We start from the raw sequence: 24,390 nt of genomic DNA, 5'->3' as shown, positions 1-24,390 counted from the left end.
TATATGCAACCATGGTAGATATATATTGCAAGGACAATTGTTGAAAATGCATTTTCCCGCCTGGTATCGCGTCATGTCAGAATTTTACTTTGAAAGTTCAATTCGGATATTATGTTTGATCTCCTATTTGACTTAACAGTTGTAGCATTAAGAGTGACGTTGCTTATCAGTTCCTCCTTAAACTTGTACTCTTACGTTAAGACATCTACATTTACATTGCACACAAGCGTGACGCCATAAAGGTGTGATCTAGAATAAATACGACAGTTCTATAAAAGGTCACAGATCTCCCTTTACTTTTGCTTCGTGGCCTGCTGTCAATCCAGGAACCTACAGGACGAATCCTCTTTGTGCCAATATATGCAAAAGAAGCACAGGAGACAAGAACAACAACTGCAAATACGCAATACCTGTTAGGCCTGTTTGGCGGACCATTGAGGCAAAGGGGAGAGGCGAGGATAGTCCAACTTGAAAATCAAGATTGAACAAGTGGTTTGTGTATCAATTCCAGGTGAGGATGGATGCATTTTTAAGTAAATCTAAATGTGGCCCTTATTAGTTTGATATTAAGTAATAAATAATAATAAAAAAATCTCATATTAAAGAAATAGTTTGAAGGACACACTGCTGTGCTTAGATTGATGATGTTACTAAATAAATCACGTTATCAGAAAAAAGTTAATAGCTGTCACTCTGGTGTAAAACCCTGCAAACTGCAAACTTTCCTGTCATGAATTGATTTGTTTGTTCAAAGCATAACATTACCTGAAACGTCAAAACCTATGTACAACCATAAAAGAGCATCCGGGGAATGTTTTCAGATTTCTCCTTACCCAAAAAGTGACACATTGAGGCCAAAAAGGACAACACTGTGCCACTATACCTAGGAAAACTTGAATGTGTGGCTATAATCAAACAGTCCTTGCTCGGGGGAAACGAAAGGCCTGACGTGTGGTTCCTTCAAATTTAATGACTATTTATTTATTTTTTTGTGGTGAAAGACCTGGATCTTTACTATGATGCTCTAGAGGGCTGTCATCGTGCAGTGGAATATAGAAGCAGATACTTTCACATACAACATGAAATGGCAAGACAAGACAATGACCAGATGAGGCATTTTAAGCAGTCAACTCGCATCTACCTTGGCGTCTGAGCACCAGTCCTCTCGCGCGCTAAACTTCTGCTGAAAGATCTCTATAAAGAGCAACATGAGCATTGGTGAAAAGAACACTGATGGTTGAAAAGCTGCCTAGAAGATATTGTACAGTACACCTCTCTGACTTCAAGGTGAAGCTTTTGAAACCTTCCGACTGTAGCTGCACCACTATGGCACCGCTACATCAGGACAAGAATTTGGTACAAGATGGAACACTGATAAAAAGGACAAATTCATGCAAGGCAAAGAATGTAGATTTTCTGAAACAACTGGTTCATAAGAGTGAAGAAAATTCCAGAAGAATAAGGGAGACAAGGAAAAGGATATGAATAAAAAGAGGAATTACAAGGAACATGTTTTTAAGTTTACTATATCATGGCCATAGTAAGTAGTTAATCCTTAATGTTCCTTCGTGTTCTTAATGTTGAAGGTTGATAATAATCTCCTCGCCTGATCCAGAGCCGGAATGTAAGATGAACTATATGATTCTTATGGCTCATATTGTAATGAAATGTATAAACAATTCATGTATAAGTGTGACATTATTGTTGTAACTTTGCTAGTTTTGATGACATCATTGTTTATGACATCACGTTGTTTGTTGATGCTGTCGTCTGTAACCTACACCAAGTGAACATTTTTCTACCAGACATGAGACAGTACAGTTGAACATAGATTTGATTTTTTAATTTTATGTTTTCTGGATAAAGAATACAAAGGGAGGTTATCTAATTCCATCTAGTGCGTTATGCTGATGAGAACAAAAACATGCCACTTGAACATGTTCCTAAAACCCAGCGGTCCATCCTCGGGGGACAACAAAGGGCCTGACGTGTGTGTCCTTTTTACATTTAGGGAATGTTAAATTGTTTTTGTGGTAAGTGTTAAAAAGGAAGGGGGGGAAAAAATACTAGTATGAGCCCAATAACTCCCGGTGAAGAGAAAGACTACACTTATCACAGAGACGAAGACAACAATTGTACTTTAGAGGGCAGCACTGAGTCAACACGCCCATTGCGCCTCCGCACTTTCAAAAGGTGAATAAGAACAGCGGCGCGACGGAGTGGAAGACAACCGTCCATTCAGCAGTTTACACAAAGCAGCGTGCAGTGCAGGTAACGCCGTAAATACATGTTTGTGAACCGAGCAATAACGATTATGAAATCATTTGTTTGTGTTTGCTGTTGACGCGCCAATAGCCTGCCCGTAGCTACAGCATTAGCTGCGTAGCGTTAGCCAAATAGCTTCAACTGTGTTTTCACGTTTATCGCCATTTTGCGAATTTTAGCAGCGCAACATCAAAATAGCCGCCTTTACAACAACAATGCAACACGCATGTCTCCCCCTGTAAATGTCTCCCAGTGGCCATTCTTAACACCAGCCTTGTTTTTATTTGTAGGTGGTGTTTAAAGCAGTATGGCGGAGGCAGACCGACCAGGGAAGCTCTTCATCGGTGGTCTTAACACCGAAACCACCGAGAAGGCCCTGGAGCAGTATTTCAGCAAATATGGAAGGATTGTCGAAGGTGAGAACGGAGCAATTACAAACATTTGATCCTCAGATTTGCCTTTGGTGTCAAGATTTAACTCATAAGTGTGTTAGAAATAAGAGAACTGAGCCAGTTGTCTCGTGAGGTTTTGGTTCATTCCAAACCAGTAGTCACAACAAAGGCTGTTTAATTAGTTAGAACCTTGCATTACATTACATTACATTACGATCATTTAGCAGACGCTTTTATCCAAAGCGACTTACAATAAGTGTGTTCAACAAAGGTAGATAAAAGAACTTCAGGTCACAAAAAACCGTAAGCGCATTTCCTTCTCAACCAACAGCTAAGAGCATAACTAGAGCTAGAGTAGAAGTGCAATAAGTTAGGTACCATGATGAATGAAATGCAATTTCATTTCTTGCAATTTCTTGCATTTCTTGCAATTTCTTTTCTACAATTTCAAATCATAGTGAAGTCTCCTCAATCTTCAATCTAATCTCATAAACTACCTCTTTCTTTCAGTTCTTTTGATGAAAGACCGCGAAACAAACAAATCCAGAGGCTTTGCATTTGTTACTTTTGAAAGTCCAGCTGACGCAAAAGATGCAGCCCATGAGATGAATGGAAAGGTAAGGAGTATTATTGATTCAGTAGGCAAACATTTACCCTAATCTCCAAAAGAATGTGCTTGAAAATGTGATTTGTGACTCTTCACTGTAGTCTCTTGATGGAAAGCCTATCAAAGTGGAGCAAGCTACCAAACCTCAATTTGAGAGTGCAGGACGACGAGGACCCCCACCCCCACACTCCCGTAGCAGGGGTCCACCCAGAGGACCTAGAGGGTCCAGGGGAGGTCCTGGTGGCATGAGGGGGCCACCATCCAGAGGTATAAACCAATTGGTTTGCTTGATTTTTGTGATTAGAATACCTGTTTAACCTGTTGACCCACTTAACATATGTTCTTTGTCTGTTCAAAGACTACTATGACAATGGCGGGAGTGAGCCCTTCTTTAAAGGGATATCATCCAGAGGACCCCCTCCAATGAAGAGAGGACCCCCATCTCATAATGGAGGCCCCCCACCAAAGCGATCAGCACCGTCTGGTCCTATTAGCAGGCGTAAGTGTGAACAAATACTGTAGGTTCTTACTTTAAGTCTCAACAAACCCAAATTAATACTAGTTTGTTGTCTGCATGTACCTAGAAGAGTTGTCAAACTCTCTGGGCATTTTGTAATCTGTAAAGCAATTTATGAAGATTTTTCTTTATTTTATTTTAATAAAAATATTTTATTTTCTAGCACCCATGTCAAGAGACAGAGATCCTTATGGTCCACCACCTCGCAGAGACTCCATGATGTCCAGGAGGGATGATTATCCATCACCAAGAGACGACCATTACAGTTCAAAAGAAAGGTAGGAATCTGAATTATTTTCATACGCGAACAAATGTTGATCCAGTAGTTGATTCACTTAGTGAACATCGCAGAAGTTTACTGGTATTCACTTGTACTGGCTTCAAAACCTATGATTAGACGCATTGAATTGTAATCATCTGAACATTTATTTCTGGTTGTTTCACAGCTACTCGGGGCGGGACTATAACTCCAGGGAGTCCAGAGACTATGGACCCCCTCAAAGAGATTATTCTTATCGAGAATACTCCAACTCTAGCTCCAGAGATGACTACGGCTCAATGTCAAGAGGATACAGGTGTGTTTGGTTCCATTGAGTAAGAAGATTGATTCGGATCTGATCTCGGGTTGTTACTAACAACCGTCCCCGCTGTGCAGTGACCGTGATGGCGGCTATGGAGGCGGCCGCGAGCCCAGGGGCTATATGGACCGTCCAAGCGGTGGCTCCTATCGAGACTCATATGATGGTTACGGTAAGACATGATTACATGAGTGTAATAAGAGAAGATCACCACCGTGGTGCACCCAAGAGATGCATAGTTAATTGCCAACCAAGGTGTAGCATTGACTGCCACATCTCAAGAAGAAGCTGCAGATATTTCCCCCACCCAGAAGAAATGGCACTTCAGGCAGCCTCAAACACCTTTTCTAGTCCTTCAGCAAATCCCTGACCAGCCAATCAAGTTGCATCAATCTTCATATTCATAGCAATACTCAGCATTGGTCTCTCAATTCCCAAGCCCTGATCCACGAAATTCTATTGGACATCAGTGTCTGCAAATGACAATCCATATTTTTGCCGCCTTCATCGCAAGAATTGGCGCTTGTGGCAATATCGGCATAAATAGAGCAAACTACTTTATGTGCCCCAGGGAGCTGTCAACCGTAAGGAATCCCTAAATGTTCTTGGAAACCTCACTTGAGCACCCAGTGTCTGTGGCACTACCAAAGCACTCCCTCAAGGAGTAAGCATCACAAAACCATCAAGACAACTTTGAAACCCACGTGCTTTCCTGCAGTTCTATCACTTGGAGTTCTGAAAGGAGAAATGGCTTCTCAATCGAATGGCATGCAGAAATGGGTACCATTGCCCCCTTGCTCCCTAGGAATGGATTGCTTATTGCCCTTAATAACTAAACTGTAACATTATATGTCAGTAACAAGATGGGGGACATAGATGTGTCATTCAGAGTTTGCTACAAGGTACAATTCTCATTGGCCAAACAAAATGAGCACTTGACCGTGCAAGTAAATGTGTAAATTGAACCTTGCCAATTACCTGACCCATTGACCCTGCAGGTAACTCTCGCAGCGCCCCTCCTTCACGGGGCCCCCCACCATCCTATGGTGGGAGCAGTGGAAGCAGTCGTTATGATGACTATGGCAGCAGTTCCCGGGATGGCTATGGCAGTCGTGACAGTTACCCCAGCAGTCGGAGTGACCAATACCCACCTAGCCGTGGTGAGCGAATGGGCAGGCAAGAGAGGGGGCCAGCTCCCCCTGTTGATAGAGGCTACCCTCCACGTGATTCATACAGCAGCTCGAGTCGTGCAGGGCCTCGTGGTGGCCGCGGCGCCCGCGGCGGCGGTCGAGCCGATAGAGGAATGGCTCGCAACAGATACTAAACATGGACACGGAAATGTCATCGACGCAAACGTCAAGTCTGTACGCTACGTTAACAAATGTCTTGGGAGAAATCTGAAAACAAGACAAATGGTTTCTAACTCTGTGGAATATGAAGCTTAACCTTTCAACTGTTTATCTTGACTTTCCCAGTTTATTTTTTAAGTGTAATCATTTTTTTTAAATTAGTATTTCACTTGCTCATGTAATGGTACAGTTACCAAGTGAGTGTTAGTTTTTGTACATTCAGTGCTGTTGGAATCTGCAATGCCCTAAAGTCTGGCTTTCCTACTCTAATAAAGGTTTTATTGACATCTTGACCACTGCTCATCGATATCCGAAACAAGACAAGAAGCGGTGACATAAATGTAAAGTAATGACACAATCTTCTCCGAAGTGCTTTGTGAAACTTAGCCGAGCCTGCTCGTGCCGGTTAAGTCGTCAAGTGACCTCATTCTGAACACAGATGTGCTTCCAACTGGTCCCTATTGTTTTAGGGGCATAAGGCAAGTGTTACTGTCAACATTTTCCGATGTAGTTCCCTTGGAAATGGATCCCTAGGGCCAAAGTATGGTGGCATGCAACGACTTAACCAAAGGCCACAACAACCAAATGCAAGATTCTATTCAAGTCGGCCGATAGTCAACAGCTGGTAAGCAAAGCAAACCTCTTTGTTTCTCATCTCTGAGTTTCTCAATGTCCTGTGTTGCAATCTCCACACAAAGGCTGATGTTCACGACAGCTTTTGCCTCCGAGGACAAAAAAGACAAGGTCTGCTCACTGTGCCAATTTCATAGTAGTTCATTTCATCAGTTTATATTGTGAAAATACACCAACAGCCCAAGACGTTTCGTCCTTTGCCAACAATGAATCTGTCACGGCCATTTTACCGACTGAGAAAACACACGTCGCTGAAGATGTTTTTGTGCCTTACCAATCGTTCAACTTAACTAACAGTGATTGGTATCAGTGGCTTTTGAAAGCCTAAGTATAGACATTGGGTAATGGGGTAATGTATGTTACTGAAGTTTTTTTTTGTAAGACTTTTTCTTAAATTAAGAGCCGTTTTTGCAAAATGGAAACCCTCCACAAGCATGCCAATTCAAACAATGGAGACTCTGGGAGAACGTCGTCATCCTAACGAGAAAACCGGATACACTCACAGAAGCCAAAACACTATCGGACCGTGGATTGCAGGAACATTGTCATATTTCTGGTGAATACATGATTAAGAGTGGCAACATGGTAATTTGATGTTTTTTTTATTGTAGGATGAACGGCCTTTCCAGGCAACTGCCTTTGCAACTTATCCATCCCAGAGTATTGTGTCCTCAAGTTAGTGCACCAATGGAACCACTGCATACCAGAGCAGGTGTGTATACCAAGACTAATTAGGCTGATAGATACATCTTGTATGCACTGAGAACGGGAATCAAATTTTTCGGCCATGTTTTTTTCAAATCATTTGTAATGATGTTTTCATATTTGCTGTCTTCCAGATTCTGGTCCCGGCTTCTGTTTGCAGACTGACAGAGGTGGATCCTTGCATTCGGAACGGCGTGCAAGACGGCGGAACGCAGACAGAAGATTTCACAGGAAGTCATTATTGATGGTGTTTTCAATAAAGATGAGAAAAAACTTTTACCTATTTTTTTTGTGTTGTGATTTTGATTTAGGTGTGTTTGGTAGATTTTGTAATGATACCTTTACGGATTTACTGCTAATATAAACCCACTTGGTCCATTTTCAGATACATTGAGTTCATTATGGTTTTAGTAAGAACCTTGAGTCATTGTTGATCATTGTTAAGCATGAGTTGAAGTATGAGGAAACTTCGATGAGGTTTATTTTGCAACATGATTAATGCTGTTTCACTGGCTGCTAGTAGGCCCATAGACAAATAGATTGCTCAGAGCGAGACATGTTTCTTATCACCAAGCATGATGAAGCACACAGCGAATCAACCCTGACGCTTCCAGCTGGTGATATGTGTGTCAGTGTGTGTGTACAGTATTGTTGAGGTTCCTGTTTGCCAGTAGGGGTGATCATCATCGGTGGCGTAGATAGGAACTGCGCCGTCCTCCTCTCTCTCTCTCTCTCTCCCCCCCCCCCCCCCCCCCCCCCCCCCCTCCCCCTTCTCTACCCACCCACCGCCGCTTTTTTAACTTCTGGCAGAAGTGCGGATGTGAGTTGCATATTGATACGGAACAGGGCCGCCAGTTTTTTTTGTAGCAATGCACGCGTAAGGCAATGGTCATTCAGCGGAGCTATGAATCCAGAGGAGCAGACCGTAACGTGGCTCATCTCCTTAGGTGTGCTCTGCTCGCCTAAGAAGAACATAGCGGACCCGGAGGAGTTTCTGAAAACCTCGCTGAAGGATGGGGTCGTCCTGTGTAAGCTCACCGAGCGCCTCGTACCTGGCTTTACTCCCAAGGTGAGCGGATTCTTTTGTTGGTTTAAGTTATCTTAAGTAAACAAATGCCGGCTGATCGGGGCGGTTGTTGTCGGAGAGAGAACGGGAGGGGTTTGTTGAAATCGATACGGTCAGGAAGTTCTCGGTGCTGCAGGCCTTTTATTTCCCTTGCTTGCGTTCACTTTTAGAGTTGTTAAGCTCGCTTCGTTTTGTTTAAGGGGGAGTAGTGCAGAATCCGCTGCAGCTTTGTGGCGAATTAAATTTTAAAATGTGAGTTATAAAGATGCGGTTTCCTGTGAAGCGAGCAAAAATGTTCCGCATTCTTGACACGAGAGTGAGTATGTGAACACCCACCAACAGCGAACACACTCGGGGGTAAAACCGCCCTAATACTGGACATAGCTGGACCCGCAGAGTCCATGAAGCACCAGATCTTACGGGGATGAGTTTATAAACAACTTTGTGTTATGGTAACTGTTAATAAACGTCAATAACACACGTCCATCTGTTGAGATGACAAAAGTTGATGGTGATAAATAACAGTTGCTGAGAGTTCGTCACTTCCTCCTGAGCGCTCGTCTCTTCCCGGTGAAAAGTTCCGGTAACTGCGTCAACACAACCGGAAACAGCCGCAATAAAAGCGGAAGAGAAAGCAACGTCGCTTCTAAAATAAAGTTCAGACTGTCCAACCTTTTTACGTTGTTTTGTGCCTTGTTTTGCACAATTTATACATCACCAACGCACAGTAGCCGGTGAACGTCATTTTGAAAGTTGAAAGAATACATCAAAACACCAGTTAGAACTTATTGTATTCATTTCCTTTATTTGTAACACAATCGCCAAATGGGGCTTTTAATTCGACATTTTGCAGCGGATGTCTCTTGTTTAATCTCGTCTAGCTTGTTGCTGAAGTGGTGCTAATGGTTATGAAGGAGACGCAGGAAGAATCCACAGTTACTTTGTGAACTGGGTTACTACGTTCGGATAATAACACGACGTGGCTCTTGAACTCCCATTTAACACCAGTAGCAGCAGACACGAACACCTTTTTTGCTGAGTGCTTGTGTCATATTGCTGTCTGGCACACACTAAGCCGAGCTATGTGTTTATATATTTATTTCGTGTCTGTGTGCTCAGTATTGTCAGGATCCCAGGACCGAAGCTGACTGCCTTTCAAACATTCGAGAGTTTTTGAGAGGATGTGCGTCCCTGAAAGTGGAGGTAAGTTGTTCATATCAAATTAAAAGCTGTGTGTGTGTGTGTGTGTGTGTGTGTGAAAGATGGTGCTCCCATAATCTGACCCTTCTCTGCCACTGTTGCCCATAGAGGAACGGTATTCTCCATATTTGTCCATCTTGTCCTCCCTCTCTCTCTCTCTCTCTCTCTCTCACACACACACATACACACATTATTGCTTGTTTGTGACATGTTTTCATCACGCTCCCATAGCTACACAAACTGGCATGCTTTCAGTCACTCCCCCTCAACACACAGATAGGGAACTGTTGGTCCATATGACCGATGCCTGTTTTTCACAACTTACTCTACTAGAATATTTACTTCCTTGTAAATGTGCATTCTCCAATTTACTGAAGTCATTGTGACTCGGGTTTGGTTTGTTCCTTGCTGCATGTTAGAACAACCTAATGTTATGAAAATATGCCCTTTTTTATATTAGAAAGGAGCTAATAATATGCAGATGTGGGGAGTTTTCTTGGTCTGCTTTGTTTCTGCTTTATAAATAATCTTTTTTTGGGGGGATTGCATCAGTAAATCGAGTCAGTAAGCCTGGCTCGCTGCAAAGTCAAGTGGTTGAGTAGTTGTGCCCAGCTGGCTTGTTATGTCTGGGAGGTCCCCTTCGCTTTCATCCACCAAACCCGCCCTGAGCCCATAATTAGACGTCTAGTGGCTGCCGGGTAGCTCATGGGCAGGAGCTTTTTTGGAGAGTCGCTGTCAAATGTATCGGCCCGGAAGGTTTTTCCGTGGTGTGTGCTGCGACGAGCCCAGCCCATCCTTTGGTCAGTGTGATCGTGCTTATAGAAAACTCCCGCTGGACCACAGAGAATGGTCTCCATTTGTCCTGTGACGACACAAAGAGAGCAGTCATTCGCCGCTTTCACTTCTGCACTGGGATGCAGAAAGAGGAAGTGCCCATAGCTGCCCAAGATCTCTGATTTTTGATGTGTTACGGGCAGAGTGAGATGGATTTGTACGCACACACTCACACACACACACACACACACACACACAGGGCCTAACCACAGACTATGACTTCTGCTATGGTTATTATTCATTTACACTTTGTATTTCATTCTAACAGATCTTTTTATACGTATTGTTGAACCTGCCCACACTCTTTGCTTTGTACACACACAAGTTATTTGTCATGTAAACCTGAGGGGCTGAGCTCATGCCTACAGATGTAATGGTCACAGTTGCTTTAGCTCCGAATGAGGTCATACTGGAGCCATTACCAAGGAAGTACCACTCCAAACTCTATAGTAAAGATGTTTTATTTAAAATGCGAAACGTTATCCCCCCGGAGGAAAGCAGATCTGAGCCGTTAGAGAGAGGGCGAGCGAGTGACAGAGCGAGCTGTGTGTTTGTTTGTGTGTGTGTCGGGGCATCTGTTGGAGTGTGTTTGTAATATGCAGCTAATCGGGAACAAGTCGCACACTGTCTGCTTCATTACCAAACCATGATGGAAATATAGGTCACGCTCAACATGCCCATTTTTCATCTCCTGTGTGTGTGTGTGTGTGTGTGTGTGTGTGTGTGTGTGTGTGTGTGTGTGTGTGTGTGTGTGTGTGTGTGTGTGTGTGTGTGTGTGTGTGTGTGTGTGTGTGTGTGTTCGATCGACTCCTTGTACTCGTCTGCTGGTCTCCAGACACGTTGGTGGTTTCACGTTCATGTTTCTTCCTCCTCTTCTTCTTCCTCACAGGGATTTGAACCGGAGTGTTTGTACACGGGGGACAACTTTGGCAAAGTCCTCACCACTCTGCTGGCTGTCAACTTTGCCACGCAAGGTAAGAGCCGTGCGATTCCTCTCTCTGTTTCATTCTGACAGGACAGACAGACGGAACGCTGGAGAGTAAAGATGTTCTGGTTCTGGTTCTGGAGATGAATGAATGAATGAATCCATATTGAGAATATTTGCATTCTAAGTGAACGGCTACATTACGTCTTAACGTTCTGTCTCAATCTGCCCGGCTGGTGCTTGGAGCTCTTCTGAATCAGGCTTGGGTGTGTTGCTCATGGGCAGCTGGCGTGGCAGTGTGTGCCTGTGTCATGCTGAGTGCCATATTTGCTCGTGTGTATCAAAAGGTTCACACACGCTGACTAATTTACCGCCTTGATCTTTTTGCCTTTATTTTGGTTTCAGATTCAGCTCCAATGTAAAGTGTGTGTGTGTGTGTGTGTGTGTGTGTGTGTGTGTGTGTGTGTGTGTGTGTGTGTGTGTGTGTGTGTGTGTTCAGCTGAGCAGCCGTATAATTATTTGGTCAGCGTCTCAAGTCCGACCTGCTGCCTCTGCAAGTCAAGTCCTTCACAATAAAAGCATTTATTTAAATTAAGCAAGTTCCAGGCTGTTTGGAACATGAACTAACCCCTCTGTGTGTGTGTGTGTGTGTTTTGCCATATATGGAACCTGATCCAGGTCGTTCTTTATTGCGTGTTGATGAAGGGCAGGATGTTTACTGCAGCTACAAATAGAGGAATAATAAATCTGCAAATCAGTTCATGGTTTCAAGTTCCTTTATACGATCACACATAAAGGACGTCTGTGTTGCTGCTTATGATCCTTTGGCAGCCATTGTGTTCTCTTCGCTCTCATGTCTGTGGAGCTTCAATGCTCCGATGAGAATCTATAATTCTATTTGAGAAAGTGCAAGATGGGTTTTTTTTCCGCGTACAAAAATACCAGGAGCAGCCGCAGAGTTTATGTCGCTGAAGAAGAAGAGGCCTGTTTGGGCTTCTCTCTCTCTCTCTCTCTCTCTCTCTCTCTCTCTCTCTCTCTCTCTCTCTCTCTCTCTCTCTCTCTCTCTCTCTCTCTCTCTCTCTCTCTCTCTCTCTCTCTCTCTCTCTCTCTCTCTCTCTCTCTCTCTCTCTCTCTCTCTCTCTCTCTCTCTCTCTCTCTCTCTCTCTCTCTCTCTCTCTCTCTCTCTCTCTCTCTCTCTCTCTCTCTCTCTCTCTCTCTCTCTGTGAGTCGTCTCCAGCCTGGCGTCCAACCTGTCAAACCATCCAATATGTACATTCATGTCAGCATAGTACTGGAAAAACATGTGGAAACGGGAGTGTGTGAGTTCTGATGTCCTCTAGATGTTTCTAAGGAAAAGCAGGCCAGCACAGACTCATCTTCAGTGGATGTGTTTGAGCTTGTTGTGTGTGTGTGTGTGTGTGAGGATAGGCTGCAGGGCGGCCATGTGCTGCTCTCTGGGTGAGTGCTGGCAGTGGAGCGGAGTGAAGCTCTGTCAGTGCATCTCTACCACGCAGCTCTCACACTGCAGGACGACCGGCGGATACATGGACACACACACACTGACCCTCCATCGGTGTTATTCTGCTGCAAAGGGCCTCGGATATGATGCAGTTGTGTGTGTGTGTGTGCGTGCGCGCGTGTGCGTGCGCGCGTGTGCGTGTGTGTTTTTCTCCGCGTTGTTAGGTGTCTACACATGTTTCAGTTGGGTGTGTGTGTTAAAGTTGTTCCCCTGACACATAACTTCACTCAAATGACAGCTGTCTGTCACACTCACTGTATATTCCTTCCCTCTCTCTCTCTCTCTCTCTTTGTGTGTGTGCAGACTGTGGTGCTGAGAGGTCATGTTCACAGTCCGGTGGTCAAAGTCCTAATCAGTCCACCTCCTCACACACACTGTCCTCCGCCAAGTCCAAAGGCTCTCTGCGCAGACAATCCAAATCAGTGGTACGTCCGCGTCATCGCACATCTCCTTTATTCTGTTTCATTTAACAAACACTTCCTCGATTATGGCTGCGCTCACTTTAACACACACTTTAACATGCTGGAATAACAGGAGATGTCTGAGAACGGCGGCGGGGGCGGGCAGACGCTGGTGAAGGCGCGCTTCAACTTCAAGCAGAACAACGAAGACGAGCTCTCGTTCAACAAAGGCGACCTGATCATGGTGTCGCGGCAGGAGGACGGGGGCTGGTGGGAGGGAACGCTCAACAGCAGGACGGGCTGGTTCCCTAGCAACTACGTTCGGGATGTCAAACCCTGTGGTGAGTAAAGCAGGTGGATCAGAATCCCAAAATGTAGTAGTAATTGGAGTCAAATGCGGTTCAGAAGACTTTAACATGACATTTGATCGAACATTGAGAAATTGTCTGCAAGAAAAGATACAACAAATAAAAAACAAAAAATATGATACACAAATACTGAGGTTTCTTTGGGCGTGAATAAGATGTTTTCTTCTTTCTTCTCTTTGTTTGCGTCTTATCTCCTCTACAGAGAAACCAGTGTCTCCTAAAGGAACTCAGCTGACCAAGAACTACTTCAGCGTGGTGAGTGGGAAAAAAACAAAACTGTCTAATTTCACTTTTTATACAGATCTTGATGATGAAATGTTTGTGTTTGTTTAATGAACCTCATTGTCTCGTGTGTGGTCTGTGCGATGGCGTATGTAGCGACATGTTTAGATGCTCTCCACTCTGCTGTATTAGGAAATGATGCGTTGCTCTTTCTGATCTGATTAACAAATGACTATTTAACACTATATTTGCATGGGTAATGGACTTTGCTCAAAGCCATGACGCCTGCAACATAGCTGATTCTCTTCTAAATCAACACGTCATCCACAAACTAATAACAACACATGAACCATTTGCATTTATGTATTCTAATTGTGCTGATGTGTGTTCAGGTGGTGCAGGACATCTTGGAGCATGAGCGCGAGTTCGTCAAAGAATTACAAACCATGCTGAGCTCTTACCTTCGACCCCTGCAAGCCAGTGACAAGTAAGAGTGATGAAGAGGGCGAGAGGGAAGACCACTAATGTGCAAGTCCCATTTACAAACAGCAGATCACCGATGTCATGTGTTCCATCACCGCAAATCCAATTCATATACCGACTCCGATGAAATTCTTAACCTCGCTTGCCGAGATGACGTACGAGGCAGTTGATGGGAAGATGTTACTGTATCTGCCTAACTTGATTTTCACTCACGCCGTCTTCTCCGATTACAAATCCGATGTGTTTTGTGTTCAGACTGAGCAGTGCAGACAGCGCCACCCTGTGTGGAAACCTGGAGGAGATCCTCACCTTCCAGCAGGGGCTGTGTGTCCCTCTGGAGGAATGTACAAAGTAAGTCATGTTGGGCCTCTTTCACTCACTTTGTGGCTCCATTGAGTTACCATAAGAGCTTTCTGTATAAGTATTAATATTCCGTAAGAGAATTTTGACGTTTTAGACCCTTGTGTACATTATGAAAGCCTGTAGAATAAGAACAATTAGGGAAATTGACATTCATAACTGTCTATAGTGTTTTGGTTTCCTCATGAGAAATCAGTCATGCTTGTTCTCTATTTCTGCATTCCAGTGTTTGTGTTCTCGATTCATTTCTACATGCAATTCAAGTGATCTCTAACTGTATTAAACCTACTGAAGCACAGAACAATGGACGTCTCTGACCTTTTGTCTCTTGTCTCTCTGCTTGCCCCAGAGTCCCAGAGGGCCAGCAGCGAGTGGCTGGCTGCTATCTGAACCTGATGTGTCAGATCAAGACCTTGTACCTGGCCTACTGCTCCAGCCACCCATCGGCCGTCTGCATCCTCACCGATCACAGGTCAGACCCCCCCACCCCACACACACACAGGTGTGGGACAATAGTACTGCTGCTACAGTACTATTGTCATTCTATAGACTGTCTGAGGGATTGAGTTGCGTTTCACCGTTGAGCCACAAGGTGTCAGGATTTCTCTGTTTAAACGAGCAAGAAGCTAATCTGAGTTTCAGCCGTTCTTCAGCGCTCGGATCCATTATCTATGAATAACGGCAGGTTTTAATCAAGCTCTCAATTCTGGAAACCTGCTTATGTGACAAAGTAAAACAGCAAATTACTTGTTGTGTAATTTAAAGGCTACAGTCTCGTATCAGCAGCCTGTGGCGCACACACACACACACACACAGAGCTGCAGCTTTAACTGGATTAAACACAGGAAGTGAGCAGTTGACAGGATATGTACACTTGCGGTTGTATTGACAGGAAAGGTCTCTCTTCACGCTTAACACAATTGAATTTCAGTTGTGCAAGTGTTTGGTGTGATCGCTCGTATTTGCCTGCTCCGTGATGCGTTCATGGGCACCCTTGAATGTTGTAAATTGATAACGCTGGAGGCCATTCAGTGAAGACATTTACGCTGACCTTGCTCGTGCTACAAGTTACACATGAAACACACCGTTACAGTTGTAGTGCTCTCTTATATGCACAGTTACAGCAGGTTTCTATCCAATGCCGCCTATAAGGAAGCTCACCTTGGAACTATTATTCATTTAAATAACTTAGAGGTTGTATTTAATTTATCTTTTAAAGAGAGAGAAGTGAAGTGGAGTCATATTTAGGGCATGAGGATGTGGGTTGTCTCCTTCATTGCAGTTTGAGATCATTGCCTCTGTTTGCAAACACACCGCAGCTTTGTTTAAAAAGAAATCCAAATCGATTCCATTCCTGTTCCCGATGCTACTTCTTTTACTTTTACTACAACTTGTTTGTATCAGACGTGGCACAAATAATGGATTTTTAAATTCCATATTGACATATTCTACATGTTTTGTTGTGATATTGCAGTAGAATGAAGATTTCCCGTAGGAATCATTAAAGCGGCCCCTTATCCTGCTTGTGTGGGCTTTTCTTTTTTTCTTCTCAGTGAGGAACTGGATAAGTTCATGGAGAGCCAGGGAGCCAGCACGCCGGGCATCCTCACCCTGACCACCAGCCTCAGCAAGCCCTTCATGAGGCTGGACAAGTACCCCACCCTGCTGCAGGAGCTGGAGAGACACGTGGAGGTGAGGCAGGAGGCCACAGAACATACAGAAAAACACAAGAACCTTTAGAATGTTACATTTATCTCAAGTTAGGAAACAAAATACACAAAATTCACATGAAGACGTCAAGTTTTCTTTTGTGCGTGTTGTGATCTGATGCGTTGTGTTGTTTATCTCCAACAAGGAAGCCCACCCGGACTACGCTGATATCGTCAAGGCAACGGCAGTGTTTCGGAGTTTAGTGGTAAGTCTGGGCCATGGAGGAAGAAACTTATCAGCTTAATCTTAACTGGGGATGAGCCTGATTAACAAACCTGTAAGTGGCTCGTGTCAATTCTTAATTATCGGATCCCGACAGACTTCTCCAATATTTTTTGGGGTCATGCTTCTGTCATTCACACCTTTTAATTCTCATCCATGCTGGAACACAAACTCGTGAACCTGTCGCGGCTTTCTCCGCCGCGGCTTTAATGATTCCGTTGTTCCTATGGTGGGTGTGAACTCAAATGCCAACTTTAGAGGAGTTGGATTTGAAAGGAACAACCACAGCGAGTGGAGAGTGAGCATCGGATGCCGAGACGCAGAGTTTCCACCCTGCAGTTCAAGAGTTCCTCGTAAGAGAAGAGACGATGTGACTCACACACACGTCTAGTCGAGCTGAGCTGCACATTGGAGGGGGGGGGGAACAGAAGCATACACACACACACACAAAACATCACAGAATACACGTAATAGTACAAGCAGTGAGATCGGCAAGTCTGGTTTTCTTTTGGAGAGCGTGTGTGGTTTGTGTGAGCAGGAAGTGCTTGCTGCTTTTCTGCAGCACATGCGTGTAAATTACTACAGAATCCGTTCAAAGAGCGGAGTGGAAAATGACAATGTTGCGCTGTCACTTTCCCTGCATGAGGAGGGAAAACACCAACCTGCCACCTGACAGCACCTAAAGCTGCAGGTGACTTCATAGAAATATGACAATCCACAAATTCCACACTGGAAAAACGATGTGTGACTTTAAAAACGTAATAGTGTGAAGGAAATGTACATGTGTCATTTTTCTGTGTTAGCCAAGCTGCTTTAATAGACATGTTTCAGTGCAATGTGAATATGCATCATCCCCGATTAAATGAGTGTGTGTGTGTGTGTGTCCCATTCCAGGCACAGTGCCAAGAACTGAGGAAGCGCAAGAACCTGGAGCTCCAGATCTTGTCGGAGCCAGTGAGGGGCTGGGAGGGCGACAGCATGAAGAGCCTGGGTCATGTGACCTACATGTCCCAGGTCCACATGAGGAACGGCTCCAGCGAGGTGAGAGGGACCAGGACTCCAGGGGGGGACCAGGGATCGGGGGGGGTGGTTGGTTAAAGATCTATGGATTAGGTTCCCAAGGGCCTCAGTCAGTGAAGGGTGATCGACGTATGTCAAAATGTCAGTTCCCTCCCCGGCACTGATGCTCTGTTGTGAGTTCATCACCAACCAAAACAAGTCAGCCTGTCTCCCAAGTACCCATGAAGGTTTTGTGCTCCTCCCCCCCACCCTCCTCCCCCTCCTCGCCCCCCTGTCGGATGCAAATTCAGGATCCACTCTGAGCGTGTAAACTGAAACCTTAGTAGGCCACACGCAGGCTGAGGAGCCCTCTGCTCTGTTTGTGTGGTTTCTGTGTGGGGGTCAACTCAGAGTCGGCGGTTGGAAGAAGGCACATGATCGACATTTTGACTCTCCCTCATTTAATTACTTCCAACCACCGTATCAGCATCTGCGATTATTATTGTCTCTTACCGCTTGTTTAATTTTCCAGTCGCCTAACGCGCAACAACATCTGCTCAAACATGGCGGCTTCAACTCTGACGACCAAGAAGCGGCCTGACTTCCTAATCGGTCACTTTGGAAGCTGAACTTTGTGTGTCTCCTGCAGGAAAAAGAGGAGCGCTACCTGATGCTGTTCCCTAACATGATGGTCATGCTGTCTGCCAGCCCACGGATGAGCGGCTTCATCTATCAGGTGAGCTACAGCGCCGTGTGTGTTTCGTCTCCTCAGGAGCTAACATCCTCATCCCCTCATCCCCTCATCCCCTCTCGTCTCTCTTTCAGGGAAGACTGTCGCTGACTGGTGCCACCGTCACCAGACAAGCGGAGGACTCAGAGAACGCACACTTTGCCTTTGACGTCACAGGTTCGGAGAGCAGAACCTCTTATTTTTTCAGTGATTACATATATGAGCCAGTCAGAGGTGCGTCAGGTTGCGAGTGGGACTGTGGCTTGGAAACTTTGACTCATTCCTATGTTGGCATCAGTTTCGTTTCTACAATTATGAGTTAACATTTGTTATAACTATGCCTCCTTTATGAAAATGCCGTGCTTTAAAGTCATATCTTGACATGCGTTGACCCCTCAGTTGTGTGTGTGTGTGTGTGTGTGTGTGTGTGTGTGTGTGTGTGTGTGTGTGTGTGTGTGTGTGTGTGTGTGTGTGTGTGTGTGTGTGTGTGTGTGTGTGTGTGTGTGTGTAAGAGGGGCACGCAAAACAAGTGTCAGATTGATGTGTTCTCATGTGATTTGACCCAATTAAGTTTCTTCTTCTTCTTCTTCTTCTTCTTCAATTATGGTGCACCTGTAGCCTCTAGGTTGCTTGTTCCACTTGTGGCTGTGGCCTTATGTAAACTGTTGTACATTTATCCCTGTGCGTGTGTTTGTGTGCGTTTAAATAACAGGAAGCATGATCGACCGTGTTACGGTTTTCTGCAGTAGCCCCCAGGACTTACAGGAATGGCTCGAGCACCTTCAACCCTTTACCAAAGGAGGAAGCCCTGCAGGCACCATCTTAAAGGTCAGGACACACACACACACACACACACACACACACACACACACACACACACACACACACACACACACACACACACACACACACACACAGTACATAGTCAAAACAAAAGCAGCAGTGAACCCTGAGAAGAGCTGTGGCGTAAGAAACCTTTAAAGAAACTCACACCTTGCAGTCATCTTTCCTGGCACATACGTTAACCAACAGATGTTCCGCTCTTCTTCTTCTCCTCCTCTTCCCGGCTGTGTCCCGCGTAGACGGCGGAGGGAAAGCCGGTGAGCATGGTGGGCACGCCCTCGCACCTGTCCTACCTGGGCAGCCTCAGCTCCGTCAGCCGCGGCCCCCTGGAGCCACCGAAGATCAGCAAACCGTGGTCCCTCAGCTGTCTGCGGCCCGCGCCTCCCCTGAAACCCTCGGCCGCGCTCGGATACAAAGAGGTAGGAGGTTCGAAACCCTGAGCCCGAGAGAGAACACTGTTATCACAAGATCCCACGTTGCATTTATCGGAAAACAAGTCCACGTCTTTCCCCCCTTTTTGCACCTGAAGCAAAGTTCTCACAATCCGACTGAAGAGACGTTTGCATACCAACACTTCGTCCATTAACTGGACTCATTCGGTAGAGAAGCGCTTCTTTTAGCTGAGAAACCTCCTGGTGCCTTAGCTGTTTATTCATCATCACCACTTTATTTGATTGAGGCCCGCGTGTCAAAGTGGTCACAGTCTCGACAACAGGAAATCTCCTCTAGCGTGTCGACTGTCGCTCCTCGCCCCAGCTGCATCAGCGTACGGGAGCCGGCGACTGTAAAACCAGGCCACGTCCACCTCACGACCTATATCCGCGTGGTCGAAACCGGGCGTGGGACTCATCTGGTGCAGCTCAAGCCTTGAGTCAGCTCAGCGCGTGCAAAGTTTTCCATTTTTACCACCAGGGGTTCGGACGTGGTTGGTGATTCGGACGTTTCTTGAAGCTCAAACGCGATCAGGGCGAATGTGCCGCAAACGTTGCATGCATTACGTCTTTCTACTAATTCCTCCACGTATTTTTCTCCTCCCCCCCCCCCCCTATATCAGGTCGTCCCTCTTATTTTGCACACACACACACACACACACACATAGGCGAGGGGCAGAATGGGGGTGTAGAAATGTTCACCATCACGTTCTTTGCTCATCGTATTTTTCACGCACATCTCCTCTATCTCCTCTCTTTCCCCTTTCTCCTCTCTGCCCTCTGTAGAGGATGTCTTATATAATGAAGGTAAGACTAGATCCCAACGTGTTTGTGTCTCTGTGTGGGTAACAGTCGGTGTGTGTGCGTGCGTGTGTGCGTTGAGCTGAGCTGAGCTGAGCTGGCATGCTGTTGCTCTGTTTGCTACCTCTCCTCCTCCTCCATCATCATCATCTTGTTGGTTTCCTGTTTTCTGTGGCCTGTCGAGTTTTCTTTTATTCCCTGTACCGAGTCAAGGTTTCACTCAGCATGTGTGTGTGTGTGTGTGTTAGATCACTGAATCACTAAGAAAAACCAAAAAACATTTCCATTAAACTCCTTCCTATCGAGTACGAGGTACGATCATATGGACTTGAGGACGACGCATGTAAGTGTTGTCTTCAGCCAGGGACACGTGGCAGACGACGTCAGGATAAAGAACTTTAATTCACAGACACACACTGACTGTATGAATTAAAGATTACATGATGAGATTAGTTAACTCTTCACTCAGGTTGTATTAGTTTCCTTTATTCCTCATTACTCCAGAATTTGATCATTTGACCGTGACCCATTCAAAGTTCCGATCCTCACCACATGCTTGCCACCTTGTTCGTTTTATGGAATTGTTGCTCCTTGTTGTTTGTCGTAACCCTGTTAAGCTTGCGTACTATTCAGTTTGGAGCTTTTTGGCGCTCAGGTGTGTGTAGCAAGCGGTTGTGTTGTGGGGTGGAGACACCAACTAAATAAAATATGCTTCTGGCCGCCCACTCAGGACTCCAGCAAGAGTCCGCGGCCCATGAAGAAGTTCCTGCCCGGCAACAGGAAGAAGGAGCGGAAGCACTCCGACGACGAGGTTCAAGTTAGGAAAAGTAGGATTTCTATCTTTCTACTTTATGAAATGACATGAAAAGCACCACACATCAGTTCCAGCTAATGCCCATAACATGTTCACACTGTTAATCTGTGTGTTTTGACGTGGTGTGACAGGCACGGTGGCTCTGGAGGAGGACGCACAGATACTGAGGGTGATCGAAGCGTACTGCACAGGGGCCAGCTTACACCAGACCACTACAGGTGTGTGTGTGTGTGTGTGTGTGTGTGTGTGTGTGTGTGTGTGTGTGTGTGTGTGTGTGTGTGTGTGTGTGTGTGTGTGTGTGTGTGTGTGTGTGTGTGTGTGTGTGTGTGTGTGTGTGTGTGTGTGTGTGTGTGTGTGTGTGTGTGTGTGTGTGTGTGTGTGTGTGTGTGTGTGTGTGTGCGCGCGCGCGCGATATATGTATTCATAGCCTTGAATGACTCGGTCTTTATTTGTTTGTGTGTGCAGCCGTGCGGAAAGAGTGTGTCCCTCAGGTGCTCCTGCCAGAGGAAGAGAAAATCATCGTAGAGGAGATGAAGAGCAACGGACAGACGGTTATTGAGGAAAAGTGAGACTATCATCTGTCAGGAAATTATATTGGGGATGATAAGGTACAAATATTGTGTGTGTGTGTGTTGTGTGTGTAGAATGATGTGTGTTTCCTGTGTGATCTTTCCTCTCAGGAGCCTGGTTGATGCTGTTTACGCTCTCAAGGACGAAGTGTATGAACTGAAAAAGGTAAGTGGCGTTTCCCCCGTGCAGACTCTATCACACACATCCAGTTTGCATAACTGACCACGCCGTCTGCTCAACACCACCGACGTGTGTTTGTGTGTGTGTGTGTGATTTCCAGGAGAATAAGTGGATGAAGCAGTTTCTGGAGGAGGAGCAGAAGTCTCGCAAGGAGCTGGAGAGAGCCGTCCGGAAACTGGCCAAGCAGAAGAACGACTGTGCCTGGGACGACGGCGGCCACTGATTACGTCCACAACGACGTCAGCGTGGCAGTGCGCGTGTGTGTGTGTGTGTGTGTGTGTGCTCGGCGTGTGTGTCTTTGTTTCTCTCTCTTCCGTCGTCATGTGTCCAAATTCCCGTCGCCCGTCCAGTAGTGCAGCTGGACTCCCTTCCCTCTTGATGAAACTCGGAGCTCGCTCTGCTTTTCCATTTGGACTTTCTGATAAAAAACGTCCAATCTGCCTTCCTGTTCTGGCATCACTGGACAAAACTCCTCGGAACGTGTGTGAATGTGAGACATGCTGCCCGACTGTGAACGTTTCCCCCGGGCCAACGGAAAAAACAATCCTGAACGCGACAATGACCAACGCGCTCCCCGAGAAGAAGAAGAGGGGGCGTGGCAAACCAGCAACTTCAGCAGGAGTCAGAAGCCATCGTTGTCCCGTGGGCGTTTTCTCGCCCGCTCGCTCTCACGCTCTCTCTCCCTTTCTCTTTCTCTCTCTCTCGCTCACACACACTCTCTCTCTCTCGCATGAAATTCTGACACCCGCGAGTTTCACCTCGGTTTTTTTTCTTCCATTTTGTATTTGATTCGTCACAAAGGACTGACGAGCGTGTGATGTGATGTGACACGACGTGTTTTTTTTTCACATATTCTACACTTTACATCACACGTTTCCAGCCTGTTTTGTATATGTTTAAGCTTTTGGCATATTTGAAATATATAAACAAAGTGTCTTGTCAAACAGGTGAGTGTATCATAGGATATCAGAGGATTATTTTGCAGCCCTGTTCATGTCAAACCTGCATGAGTGTACAGTGTTTCTACCATATGAATTCTGCATTAGAAATGTAACAATCAAGAGGTTAAGTCAGTCACATACAGTCCAAAAGCTATCAGGGATGCAGGTACTTCATAAAATAGAAGAAAAACGACAATGTCACTTCTACTCTACACTTACTTAAATGTATACAAATAACATTTTAATATGTATCCATTGCGTAACCTTGCTTAATTTTGGATTTTTGGAAAAAGACGATCATCTTTATTTATTGTTCATCCAAGCATTTATTTGCGGTGTTAGCCTTATATAGATATTGTCGGATGCCTTTTTACGTCCTTGTCTGAATCTAAATTTGTGGAGGCACAGGTGGACGTTTTTCATTTCAAGTGAGGAAGAAATACTTTCCTTAGGCCCATGTAGCCTCTCTGTGGTTTCCAAGCAGGTGTAGCCGATGCAGACGGTGGAAAATGTATCGAGTGATTTTTCCCGGAGCAAAAAAAGGGTGGAGAGTAAAATCGAAGTGCCTCCTGAAGAGATCCCACGTTACAGACAAAATGCATGATTCATATTGAAAGTCACTTGTGTATTGTTGCAATATTTCAGACAGGATTGGCTGGAGCCTGCTGGGCAAACATCAAACACATGGATGCTACATAACATTTCAGAGGGCTTTTACTTGTTGTTTAGTTAAAGCTGCAGCGTCTTTCTCTCAAGGCCCATCGAGGTACATTTTTTTTAAATCTTTCCTGGATGCTGTTATGGAAATGCAATAAATGAATGCTTTACTGACAGACTGGCGTGTTTGTCAGATGTGGAGAAATTGCAATAATAAATGACTTTAACCCCATTTATTAACCAAAAATGAGCCTGATGGTGTGGTCGGGCTGGTTGTTGTTGTAACCCATTTGCATGTATTTAATGAAATGTCTCCGTGTTATGGATTATTGACGGGACGCTCGAAGTCCCACTGTCAAGCAGAGAGATTGAATCAACACCTATACTATATAACTCTCCTCTGAGCAGCATCGACTCCTCTGCGTCGTCCAATTTCCTGTCTGACTCCAGTGCTGGAGCCGATCTATAATCAATGATCCTCTCCGTTATAAGCCAGGTTATCTTCAATCGCTGTCTGTCATCACGTGCACAGATGTAACTTTGTCTCCTCATACATTTGTTGCTCACATTTAACATGGACGTTGCTGTACTCTTGACTTGTTTTCATGAGGCGTCTTGTCCTCTAGTGTTCAAAGCCCGATAGCCTCAGTGAGCACTTAGCGGTGGGTGGGTTTCCGGTTCAATCTTATTTATCAGAGATGACATCATCAGACCACTGTGTGTATTGTTTGTCAAAAGGCTGTTCTATGCAATTATCATTGTTCCAAGTATTGTAATGCTTTTTTTTCTAGATATGCTGTACTTTATGTTTGCTATTGTCATTCTTTTATTAAAAGTTTAATATAATAAATCCTTTTAAGCCGATTTCTGATTTCAACAAGCCATTTTAAATCACATAGAATCCCTAAGAGTTCAAATCCTAACCATGTGGTGAACTACTTTAATTGTCTCTCTGCTCCCTGACACATTTTGAAGGTTTTAAAATCTGTTCGACCTCTTCCTTAAACCTACCTTTGAAATTTGAAATGATTTGTAGCCTCCTTCACTGACTATCTCATTTTGATAAAA

The 24,390-nt window shown here is 45.0% G+C and overlaps 2 protein-coding genes across 5 annotated transcripts; both read left to right on the top strand.

Annotated features, from left to right (window-relative positions):
• The first annotated feature begins 137 nt into the window (after window positions 1-137).
• rbmx (RNA binding motif protein X-linked) lies at window positions 138-7,329 on the top strand. 3 transcript variants are annotated; one of them, XR_012963312.1, is made up of 10 exons: window positions 2,163-2,271; window positions 2,556-2,681; window positions 3,168-3,274; window positions 3,366-3,531; window positions 3,623-3,763; window positions 3,945-4,059; window positions 4,228-4,356; window positions 4,437-4,531; window positions 6,953-7,053; window positions 7,181-7,329. XR_012963312.1 is itself a non-coding variant. In XM_076148888.1 (9 exons), the coding sequence occupies exons 2-9, from the start codon at window positions 2,573-2,575 to the stop codon at window positions 5,681-5,683; spliced, it is 1,188 nt and encodes a 395-aa protein (XP_076005003.1). In that variant the 5' UTR covers window positions 138-511; window positions 2,556-2,572; the 3' UTR covers window positions 5,684-6,001. The 3 variants fall into 3 exon arrangements, 2 of the variants coding, with proteins under 2 accessions (XP_076005003.1, XP_076005002.1); XM_076148888.1 differs by lacking the exons at window positions 2,163-2,271; window positions 6,953-7,053; window positions 7,181-7,329 and adding exons at window positions 138-511; window positions 5,358-6,001; XM_076148887.1 differs by lacking the exons at window positions 6,953-7,053; window positions 7,181-7,329 and adding an exon at window positions 5,358-6,001 and having other exon boundaries at window positions 2,162-2,271.
• Window positions 7,330-7,819: 490 nt separating this feature from the next.
• Window positions 7,820-23,498, top strand: arhgef6 (Rac/Cdc42 guanine nucleotide exchange factor (GEF) 6). Of its 2 annotated transcripts, XM_076148950.1 has the most exons (22): window positions 7,820-8,115; window positions 9,232-9,315; window positions 11,036-11,120; window positions 12,894-13,015; window positions 13,125-13,332; window positions 13,562-13,614; window positions 13,974-14,068; window positions 14,320-14,415; window positions 14,774-14,896; window positions 15,978-16,116; window positions 16,280-16,339; window positions 17,251-17,397; window positions 18,005-18,091; window positions 18,181-18,262; window positions 18,798-18,913; window positions 19,168-19,347; window positions 20,146-20,166; window positions 20,891-20,987; window positions 21,106-21,192; window positions 21,440-21,539; window positions 21,655-21,709; window positions 21,825-23,498. In XM_076148950.1, exons 1-22 carry the CDS (start codon window positions 7,951-7,953, stop codon window positions 21,945-21,947), a joined length of 2,325 nt encoding a protein of 774 aa, XP_076005065.1. In that variant the 5' UTR covers window positions 7,820-7,950; the 3' UTR covers window positions 21,948-23,498. The 2 variants fall into 2 exon arrangements, with proteins under 2 accessions (XP_076005065.1, XP_076005066.1); XM_076148951.1 differs by lacking the exon at window positions 20,146-20,166.
• Window positions 23,499-24,390: the final 892 nt, after the last annotated feature.

The sequence above is a fragment of the Genypterus blacodes genome, unplaced genomic scaffold (genome assembly GCF_046128005.1).
Source record: "Genypterus blacodes isolate CSIRO-AG114 ecotype Tasmania unplaced genomic scaffold, CSIRO-AGI_Gbla_v1 ptg000044l_1, whole genome shotgun sequence".
Lineage (NCBI taxonomy): Eukaryota > Metazoa > Chordata > Actinopteri > Ophidiiformes > Ophidiidae > Genypterus > Genypterus blacodes.
Note: the sequence above shows the minus strand (reverse complement) of the source record. Positions and strands in the feature narration are given on the sequence as shown.